The sequence below is a fragment of the Danio rerio genome, chromosome 25, assembly GCF_052040795.2.
Source record: "Danio rerio strain M-AB ecotype USA chromosome 25, GRCz13ab, whole genome shotgun sequence".
Lineage (NCBI taxonomy): Eukaryota > Metazoa > Chordata > Actinopteri > Cypriniformes > Danionidae > Danio > Danio rerio.
In genome coordinates this window covers 8790663-8802500 of record NC_141045.1, presented here as the reverse complement: position 1 = coordinate 8802500, position 11838 = coordinate 8790663, and the positions used below count along the sequence as shown (strand labels likewise).

At 36.8% G+C, this 11838-nt stretch overlaps 1 protein-coding gene across 17 annotated transcripts in view; it reads right to left on the bottom strand.

Annotated features, from left to right (window-relative positions):
- The window catches only part of dgkzb (diacylglycerol kinase, zeta b), an 84500-nt gene that overhangs the window by 39017 nt on the left and 33645 nt on the right, over positions 1-11838 (bottom strand). For all 17 annotated transcript variants that reach the window (XM_087311693.1, XM_087311696.1, XM_087311694.1 and 14 more), the window contains 4 exons: positions 7572-7680; positions 950-1045; positions 712-789; positions 567-623 (listed from right to left, as the gene is read on the bottom strand). In XM_087311693.1, the coding sequence (XP_087167819.1) occupies positions 567-623; positions 712-789; positions 950-1045; positions 7572-7680 (340 nt within the window). The remainder of the gene's footprint in view (positions 1-566; positions 624-711; positions 790-949; positions 1046-7571; positions 7681-11838) is intronic.

Genomic DNA, 11838 nt, shown 5'->3' with positions numbered 1-11838 from the left:
GCCTGTGCGAATTGTAGCCTCAGTTTCCTGTTCTTAGCTGACTGACTGGAGTGGCACCCGGTGTCTTCTGCATAGCTCAGTTGTAATGAGTGGACTGTTGCCTTTCTATCAGCTCGAACCATTCTGGCCATTCTCCTCTGACGTCTGGCATGAACCAGGCATTTGTGCCCACAGAACTGCCACTTTCTAGATATCTTCTCTTTATCGGGCCATTCTCTGTAAACCATAGAGATGGTTGTGCGTGCAAATCCCAGTAGATCAGCAGTTTCTGAAAAACTCTGACCAGACCATCTGGCACCAACAACTATGACACATTCAAAGTCACTTAAATCACCCATCTTTACCATTCTCCTCGGTTTGAACTGCAGCACATCAACATGACTTAATTCACTGAGTTGTCACCATGTGATGGGCTGATCAGAAGTTTGCGTTAAGCAGTTGTACAGGTGTACCTAATAAAGTGGCCGGTGAGTATATTACATAAAAAAGGACCTGTGAGGGGGTGTACTCATTTATGCAGAGCGAAATATATAAAAAGCTTGATATAAAATGACAAAAAGTCTTACTTCTCTGACATTTTTCGTCCCTGGATCTTTAAAAGTTGGCTTACACCTGAAGTTAATCTGTAGGGAAAGCACACATTTTCCTTTGAGAAGATACATTGTTATTACACCCCAAATCGTTCAAAAGTTGTTTCTACAAACTTCTAACCTTGTCCAGCTGATTCATGCACTCTGTGTGAACTGATATTTTGCAAGCTGCACATTTGTGGCGGGGAAGAGACTTTTGCTGAGAGGACAAAACGAAATGGTAATTAGCATCTTAGCGATTTATCTAAATGCATGTAGAACATCTAACCAGAAGAGGGAGCTGTTGTGCAGGGTTTTTCGATACACACTGCTCATTTTTGCTGATGATTGTTTTAAGAATCACTACAATATGTGTCTACCTGGGACTTTGCGATACAGTTTGACTCCCCCACATAACAGAAATCTCCTGCCGGACTGGTCTCAAACCACACGTGTTGACCCAACTGGGCATTTTCCTGTGGAAAACCAAAAGATTACTGAGTGCTTACTGCTATAGAACATTTCAATGTTGTCATGTCATTTGCTCTTGAACATTTCCTGCTTATCAAACCAATTCATAACTGTAACGAGGCAATTCAATCATAACGTAAAAACAGCTATCATAACATTATTTATCAATCTGTGGCTTTCTTTGGATCCTCATTAGCTATCTAAATGTAAAACAGGAAATACATTACAATCGTTTACATGCCTCAAAATGCTCTATATGGATACTGCTTTATCGGATACCTTTCTGTAGGTACATTGAAATCAAATGATTATTAAGATTATTTGGAGTGAGTAGCAGCATAATGATGACTTTTTATAAAGCAACAATAGAGTCTATTTTAAGATATGGGATTATTGTTTGGTTTGGGAATCTGACAGTAAAAATGAAAACCCAAGTAAATAACCTGATGAGAGTGGCAGGAAAAATCATGGGAATTAAGACACTTGGTTCACTAAAAGACATCTTTGAGTTGTGCACAATCCAACAAGCCAACAAGATTTTATCTGATTCTTCACATGTGCTGTCTGTGGAATATGAGCTGATGAATTCTGGCAGAAGATATAGGGTCCCGTTGTGCAAGCATAATAGATATAAACATTCTTTTGTTCCTTTTTCAAGTAAGTTGATCAACGAGCAAGCAAGGAAGGATGGTCAAAGACTAAGATAACAGGATTAGTTTGCACAACAGAGGGCAGTGGGGCATATGGTACTTTAATTATTTAATTTTTTTATAAAAATTTTATTAAAATTACTTATTTTATGGAATCATATTTATATTAGGAGGTATTTTAGGATTAGATTTTAATGTGTATGTATGTTACATGTTGTCTTGTTGGTGTCGATGTACAGCAGAACCTTTTTTTCTAAAACAAATTTCTCCTACGGGAGACAAAAAATTTTACCTTGACTTTACCTTGACCTTGAAATGATTCATTGAGTTTATTAATTTTTTTAAAGGTAAATGGTTGCAAACTATTTATATAGGCTGAATTTTAACCAACAAATTACATTTATTAATGTTCAGCTTAATTTGATTGTTAAAATTCAGCCTTTTTAAATTGTTTGCAACCACTTACCCTAAAAGTAAGTTGTAAATCTAATTAATAATTTTTTCAGTGTATTATAGAGCTTGTTGGTAGGCCTGTCATGATATATATATTTTTTTTGTTGTTGTATGATATATTGCACCAAAATATATTGCGATAAACATTATTATTGTCTTTCTAAGAGCATTTCATGCCACTCATTATATTCTGACAATATAATATCACAATGCAAGCACACTCCTCCAAACAACACTTACAATTTTATTCTTAACAATATTTATTTTAGTCATTTTAACAATTTAATAATTAGTCGTTGATATCAGAATGTGAAACACATATCCTAAATAAATAATAATAATAAATGTTTACAAAAAAGTGTGATGTAAAAAGTAACAGAGGCTGTGATATCTGCTACCAGATCTATTTTCAGTTGTCAGACACCCACATGAAAATATATTATTTATTTATTTATTTATTTATGATTTTTCAAACAGGAAAAGATTAGAAGATAATCCGGCCTGACTCAGCATTAATGCTGTTTTTCAGCAGGTTCCTGCTCTGCAGAACATAAAAAACCGACAGACATCTCATTCATCAACACAGTAAAAACAATCACCAAACATGTAAAATAGAGAAAAGCAGGCTACTATCTCAGTGGCTACAGTGATAGTTGACCATCAGATGACGAGCATGTGATTTTTTTTTTTTAAAGTCTCAGCGTTGGTGTTGCTTTTAGATGTTGTGGGATCTCATTCCAGGCGTTTGTGAATACATAAAAGAAAGATCTCTGTCTATAACATTTTTTAAAAACCCAGTAATGGCAAACATCCATTTGTTACAAATCTGGAGGAACGATCAGTCCTTATGTTAAGTTTTGGCACCAAAGCACAAAGGGCTGCTGAGGTAGCGCTATTTAAAATGTTATAGTACAGTTAAATCCCTGTGTTCATAATGTAGTTTTAAAATGTTAAAGCATTAGAAAGTGATAGAGCAAAACAGTGATGTGTCCATCCAGAAAGTCTGTTGTGGATCTATTGTACAGTCTAGCTATTGGCTCCAAGATATCATTATAGTAATTTTATAGTAAATACTATAGTGTTTATAACCATACTGATACTGACACCTCCAATAGTCATAGAGATTTTGCACAATCAGCTAAAATGTTGCTAGAATTGATTATGTATGGGCGATATATATATTGCATCACCAAAAATTTAGGTCATGTCCATGTGTTGTGCAATAAGCTGATATATTAATTGCAATAAGTCGATATATTGATTACCTAATGTGTCCTCCTTGTAGAAAGTGATTCCATAATATATTTCGAAGAGAAAATGTTAAATGGTGGACATAAATATTCAGTGTAAATTAATAAATCATTAATAATTGTCATTCATACATGTCATTGTACTAAAGTTTTAAAGTTAGCATGCAAAACAACAAAGACAATAAGAAATGCTTCTTGAGCACCAAATATGATATCAAATATTAGGGCTGTGCGATTAATCGAAATCGAATCGCAGTTTGAAACGTCGCAATTAGTTAATCTTAAGAGGCTGTGATATGAAATATATATGAATTATTTAATTTCCCCCTCCCAGAGCAAATGCGTGACTGCTGTCTGTGTGTGACAGTCTTATTAGCCAATTGAGTAAGTGTGCTCAATCAAGATTGCGCAAGCAAACTATGCGAAACATCCATAATAAAAAACAAACAAACAGGAAAGCATAGACAAAAGTGATAATGGCGTCTACGGCTTTAGAAGCATTAATAGACTAATTAATATTAAAGAGAAACAGCATTGGTAATATGGGAATATTTCGGTTTCAAGCTCACAGACACTGAATAAAAACAGGTCGTTTTTAAGAGCTGTCGAAAAATTGTTGCCACGGCTTACAGATTATTGAGCTGAAGCTTGCAACAAACCGCAAATCAAGTCTCAGGGCTTTATTTTGACGGTCCATGTGCAGAGCGCAAAACGCAGGGCGCAAACGCTTTCAGGGCGTGTCAGAACGCATTTTTGCTAATTTAAGGAGGGGGAAATCTGCTTTGCGCCATGGCGCATGGTCTAAAAGGGTTGAGTTTATTTTCTTAATGAGTTATAGGTGTGTTTTAAGAATAAACCAATTAGAGTCTCAAACCCTTTAAGAGCCAGCTGCGTCGCGCCATAAGCGTATTTTGAAGTAAAGCAAGTTCACTTTCACTTTTGCTCTCGTGGATAGGGAAACCTTTACACACAGACATCAATTAGCCTGTAAATAATTAATTTAGTTTGTTAAGCGCAAATATTTGTTTTAAAACTATTTCTAAATTCAGTTCTAATTTCCAGCAAATGAATAAATGAACAGTAATAACCAAGTGTGGTCAAAATACTGAGTTATTTCCAAATACACCTGCTGTGCCCCATTTGGTCTAAAACCTGACAGGTGGGCAAATCTAAGCTTGTTTTTAATAAAACAAATATAAATATGGATATAATAAATAATACTGCTAATAATAATAACATTATACAAAAGCAAATTGAATGAAATGAAAAAGCCTCCCGAGATGAAGAAAGTATGAAGGCAGTGGTTTTTAAATCTTCATGTAGGCTAGAAATTAATATGTTTTGTAATATTTTAATAATTTATATTTATATCCTGTATATATATATATATATCCTTATTATATCTATATATCCTTAAGATATTATATATTTTTCATATGTAAAGATATTTGCGTATTGCTCTACATCTTGTGTGTAGTGTGTAAGCCAGGCGCACTTTGCGCCAGACAATAGGCCGACTTTGTTCTGGTCTAAAGATCAGACTATTTACAGTTTCTCAAAATAGCAATGGGCCAAAAAAAGGCCTGCTTTTTTAGACCAGAATGCCTATGGGCGCACATTTGAGCGCAAATGCATTTGCTATTTAAACAGTGTGGCGCAACACCTCAAAATGACCCTTGCGCCAAGCTAAAAGTACCAAAAGACTATAGCGCCGGGTGTATGATAGGGCCCACAATGTCTATCAGAAAAATCACTATTAGATTTTTTCCCCAAATCACACAGCCCTATCTAATATATTATATCATAATCATGACAATATAAAATATTTGAAAATAAATTAACATTAAACTATTACAGTATATGGTTTTCACTGTAATTTTCTATTACATTTTTGATGGTGTGGGTCTTCTAATAAATGTCCGCTCCAGGATGGAGTAACACGTATAAATTCGTCTTTATGATTATTAATAAAGTTGAATGTTTAAGGGCCTAGATCAGGGGTGGCTAACCCTGTTCCTGGAGAGCCACCTTCCTGCAGATTTCACTTGCAACCCATATCAAACACACCTGCATGTAATTATCACATGGTGTTCAGGTCCTAATTAATTGGTTCAGGTGTGTTTGATATAGGTAGCAACTGAAATCTGCAGGAAGGTGGCTCTCCAGAAACATGGTTGGCCACCCCTGGCCTAGATTATATGATAACCTTATGCCGAGTTCAGACTGCATGATTTTAGCCCTGATTTTGACTTGCCGACAGGTTTTGAGAAATCGCAGACAAATGCCTGAAATCACAGGCAAATCGATGCTCGTGCACGTGAGTGACAATCACACAGTATAAACTATTAAAGACGCAATATGAGAGAATCGCCGATGAGTCGCCGGTGCCTGTGAGATATTTGGCGTGCTAAATATCTGGAGCTGTCGCGATTCAAATCATGCCGTGTGAAATGAGTTTTCACTGAAAATAGCATCAGCGATCGCCTACAGCCAATGAGAGAGCAGCATCCACCTAGTGGAGGTTTGACAGGAGCACCCGTGTCTGTTTGATACAGAAAGTTAAAAAGAAAGTTAAGGAGGAATGGCTAATTCCCTTCAAATCCAGGTGAGCAAATATGTACATTTTCTACCCCATTATAGGCTTCTTTCTCGTTATGTAGTTAATAACAAAAAATATACCACGTGTTTTTGGCTGTGAGACGTAGTTTAGATGAAGTTGTCGGCGATTCTTTCTATTGTAAAGTCATGCAATGTGAATGCCCCTGACACCGATCTATCTTGCAGTGTAAACAAAGCAGCGACAAAACGCTAGCCCAGAGAGTCATGCAGTGTGAAAACATCTGTGACATCACTACTTTGAAAATCATGCAGTCTGAACTCGGCATTAGTGTCATCCCACTTCAGAGTAAAATTTGAATAATGTGTGTCATTGCTTTTTCTGCATGCCAAATGATTTGTTTCCTCAGGATCTACCCAGCCAGGTTAACCATACTTGTAATGACGGGGAGTGACACCAACAACAGAAGGTAGGATCCAAATGCAGGTTTAATCGTAGTCAGGCAAGCAGTGGTCAATACCGGCAAACAGATGTATGAGGGCAATACAGAGTCGAAGTCAAAACAACAGGCAGATGGTCAGAGGCAGGCAGCAACAGAATTAAACAAATAAGCAAGGCAAAGATAAAAACACGGAAAAGGCAGACAAAGGAAAACGCGTTGTAATGTCACTATCAGTAAACAAGACTCGGCAATGTGAATGAGTGTGTGTGCTGCTTGAATGCTGTGTGAAATCAGTCTTGAAGCAGGATCAGCTGTAGGAGTCTAATCAGTGGAGACTTGGGGCAGGTGTGTGTGTGTGGCATGACTGAATATGTAGTCCATTAACTGGCAGATTTGTAGTTCCATGAGTGAGTGTTTACCAGCGACATCTGGTGGTTTGTTCGCTGGTGAACATGACAATACTAACACTGACACCTCCGATAGAGATCAATGTTGAAAGAATTGATTTTTACGTATGGCGATAATACAGTTGAAGTCAGAATTATTAGCCCCCTTGAATTATTAACCCCCCTGTTTATTCTTTCCCCAATTTCTGTTCAACGGAGAGTAGATTTTGTCAGCACATTTCTAAACATAATAGTTTTAATAACTCATTTCTAATAACTGATTTATCTTTGCCATGATGACAGTAAATAATATTTGACTAGATATTTTATAGAAGACACTTCTATACAGCTTAAAGTGACATTTAAAGGCTTAACTAGGTTAATTAGGTTAACTAGGCAGGTTAGGGTAATCAGGCAAGTCATTGTATAATGATGGTTTGTTCTGTAGACTATCGAAAAAAATAGCTTAAAGGGGCTAATAATTTTGTCTGTAAAATGGTTCCTAAAAAATTAAAAACTGCTTTTATTCTAGCCGAAATAAAACAAATAAGACTTTCTCCAAAAGAAAAAATATTATCAGACATACTGTGAAACTTTCCTTGCTCTATTAAACATAATTTGAGAAATATTTAAAAAAGAAAAAAAAAATTCAAAGGGGGCTAATAATTCTGACTTCAACTGTGTATTGCATCACCAAAACGATTGAGGTCATGTCTTTGCATTGTGAGATAAGTCGATACATAGATTATTGTGACAGGCCTACTTGTTGGTAAAATACAGACGAGTAACTCACGGTCCAATCCACGGTGTTGCATATCTTTTTGTTGGGTTCACTTTTAGCAGGTGTTATTGTGCCGGATTGAGCAGCGTTATCCTGCACACCAGCTTTGGCGATGGCTTTCCTGAGAAAAAAAAAAAAACATGGCTGTGATATCAAGCAGATGTGCAAATCATATCTTAATTAAGTCAATTACAGCACACAAACAATAAAATTAGGAACATTTATTTTGTCCCTGAAAGGTTGGCAGCTTTCTCATAATGCCTTGGAGCGTTGGGGGTCTTGTTAAATTGCACTTGTTTAATTCCGTATCAATCAATACGGTTATTTTTACCAGCAGCAACCCACACAGAGCGCTATAGAGCATGGCTTGGACATCTGTAGGTTTTTCTGCTTCTAATCTTTATGTACACTGTGTATACATTATGCTTGGCTTGTATTATTTAGCTCATCAATGTTACAAGATTCTTGTTCTCGCTCAAAAATCATACAGTATAGTAGGTGCTTTCATTCTATATACGATGCAAATGAATGGGTGTAGGATGAATGAAGTTTATATTTATATTACATTATATCACTTATCCTGTGTGGAGTTTGCACGTTCTCCCCGTGTTGGTGTGGGTTTTCTCCGGGTGCTCCGGTTTCCCCCACAGTCCAAATTCTTGTGGTATGGGTGAATGGGATGAACTAAATTGGCCGTAGTGTTTGAGTGCGTTTGTGTGTATGAATAAAGGTGTTTGGATGTTTCTCAGTACTGGGTTGCAGCTGTAAGAGCATCTGCTGTGTAAAACATATGCCGGAACAGTTGGCGGTTCCTTCCGCTGTGGTGACCTTTGAAATAGAGACTAAGCCGAATGAAAATGAATGAATGTCACTAAATACAGTGCTATGATGAGATAATAAAGTATCAACAAATGAACATGTATGATTCTTTTCAGAAGTAGTTCATTATAATATTATGGTATTATAAAAGTATGTACTGGTATACTTTTTGACAACTTTTTTGTGTGAATATTATTAATTTTTCCTCCTGTAGAATTCGGACTAAGGTTTTTATAGTTTTGCCTTTTTAAATTGGTCCTTATTTTAATGCTATTTTTAAATTTTAAATTTTCAGTTTATTACTTATTTGTTTCAATAATGGTTTTGGTAATTTTCTTTAGTTTTGAGTTTTTGAACTCGTTTCTATGCAATGTTGCCAGACTTGGCAGTTTTGAATTTGATTGCGTGTAAAAAATGACATAGGCTGGTTGACAAAATTTGGCTGGCTTTGAAACCCATGCATCCGCCCGATATTCACTTAATACCAGCTTATGATCGCCACAACCACCCCTATGATACCCTTTAACTTTAAGGGCGGTTATTTGTGCGTTTGGGTGGGTTTTGGACGGCTTTTGGGCTGGAATCCGCAGCAAGCTATATCATGCAACACTGTTTTTATTTAGTTTCAGTTTTAGTTTGAGTACTTTTAGTTATTGCACCCAGTGTCCACCAGAGCAAAGTTTAATGTTGGCACATTTTGCATTGACTATTGTGCGAACATCAGTGATGAAAATAATTTTTTTCTTTGAAAATTACAAACAAACCATACAAATGCAGCTTAAATAAATTAATTTATTAATTTTCCTTCAGCTTAGTCACTTATTTATCATAGGTCCATGAACCACCAACTATTCTGGCATATGTTTTACACAGCGGATGCCCTTTCAGCTGCAACCCAGTACTGGGAAACACCCATATACTCTCTCATTCACATACAAACTCATAGACTAGAGTCCATTTGGTTTCATCAATTCACCTATACCGCATGTCTTTGGAATGTGGGAAAACAGCACACAGAGGAAACCCACACATACACAGGGAAAACATGCAAACTCCAGACAGAAATGCCCACTAGCCCAGCCGGGGCTCGAATCAGCGACCTTCGTGCTGTAAGGTGACAGTGATAACCACTGAGCCACCGTGCCACTAATAGGTCTTATTTCAAATTTGCTGTAAATTTTTTATTTAGCATTTGTTTCATGAATGATTTTTTTTTTTTTGGGCTTGGTTTTAAATTTATGAACCCGTTTCTATTCAGTTTTCAGTAATTCTAGTTTTGCAGAACACATCCACTCTCGACCAGAGCAAAGTTTAATGTTTCGCAATTTACATTGACTATTGTGTGAACCACACTGATGGAAATAAAACAATTGTGTGCAAAAACATTAAACCGAAAATGCAGCTTAAATGCATAAAGGTAAAAATTATGAAGAATTCACTGTAAAAATTGCTGGATTCCACACGATTTGTGTTGGGACAACATGAAATAATTAAAAAATTTGTAAGAATTTTTTATAAATTTAAGTGGTTTGAACATAAAACAATTAAGTTTTCCCTAAAGAACTCACGGACTGTGTTGTTTCAGCTCATTTTAAATAAGTAGTTTGAACAAACAGCAAGCATAATTTTTTAAAGAAGTTATTCATATTAAAAATCGCTCTTGACTGATGTGTTTGGTTGTAAAAGCACCATCAGTTATTTCCCTCTGCAGATCAAACAGCCACAGATTAGATTTACACCACAAAGTGGGGGCTTAATATTCTGAAAATGATGATTATTATTTAATTTCAGTTCGTTTTTCTGTGTCTGTTGCTAGTTTTCTTTAGTTTTTGTTTTCCATTAAATGTACAACTTTAGTTTGAGGTAACAAAATAAAAAATAAGTAATATCGCTAGTCTTAGCTGTTGCTCAAAACGTCCTTGATTTGAACACACTATTGAACATTTATGCAAAATGTGAATGCAATAGAGCAGAAACGGATGTAGCAGAACTCTGAAGCAATCAAGCCTACAAAAGAACGCTCATGCAAAGAACCTGCACAGGAAATGCATTTATAGAGGCAAATATATACCTTTAGGCTTGGGTGGGGCATTTCCAATGTTTTTTAGTTTTTTTGTGTGTTTAATTCTTTTGTAATCAAAACCTTTCTCACCCTGACCTTTGTGTCCTAATCCCTACAGAGCGAATCAGTGAAGCTTAGCAACCTGTTGATGAGAAGCCCACTGGGTGATCACTGGCGTTGATGAGTCACATTGGTAGCAGCAGCGCTAATGAGCGAGCGACGTGGAGCTTGTATCCACGGGATGGAGAATGAGAAGGTCAATGCATTGAAAAGCTGCATTGGAACTGCCTGAACTAAACGTTTGAGTGCTTGAGAAATTACTAAAGGTATTAGCTTGAAAGGGCTAAGTGGACATTCAAAAACAGCGCAGTTCATATCAGAAAGTTGCACATTGTGGTACATTTATTTGTCCGTTAAAGAAGTATACACTCTGTAGTGTTCATTCTTTTGTAAATTGATGCAATGCTGCAGCTTGGTGACCTCCAACAGTATCAACCCAGGCTCATTCTAATTATGTACAACCTATAAACATTTCTGGAGAGAGCCAAATACGACCAAGGAGGTACGTTTTTTTGCAGTTCTTGTTTTCGCCAATTCCTGTGTACGCTTTTTGAGATCCCAAATTTTTCGTGCGAGTGTCATCTGTGCCTGCTGTTCTCATGTAAATCCACCAGAGCCCGCTGTCGATTAACTGAATGACTGACTGACTGATCCATTGGTTCCCCCCACCCTCCTCCTTCCCTAAACCCAACCGATAATGTTTTAAAAAGCACTGATTGACCAGCGTCCACCCACTTCCCGAAACCCAACCCACAGTGTTTTCAAAAGCAATCCAGAAAAAGGAGAGCCTAATTTTTACCACGTAAGCGGTCAGCTGATAAGCGTGACAAGGAATGCCGCTCCATAGCGTTCGTCTTAAAGACGAAATGCAGCCATACGCTTCTCTGGCTACATAATTTGCCATCTCCAAAAATGTATATAGGTAGTGCTGGGCGATAATTTGATATCGATATTTCTCACGATATATTTTTTTCGATAAGTTAAGATGTTTCGATAAGTTTCGATGAGATCAGTTCGATAAGTGTTCAATAATATTTACGCATTATGCGTAATGCTGTGCTGGCATTTTGCAGCCTGCCCTTCCGGATGCTGCACGCAGTACAAGTGCACAGTCATAAAGTGTAAAAATGTCACAGTCACAGACATTTTTGACAAGAAACGTCACTAAACTTCAGTAGTCTGGAGCAACATAGTTTTTTGCAATCTGACACAAAACAGGTTACCTCGGAAGAATACACTTGGTCTGAAGGATGAGAGAGCTCAGAAACCCATTGAGTGAATAGATACAACTGAGATCTGCGCATAACAGGTTTTTTATGCGTCCCGCAATATGCAATG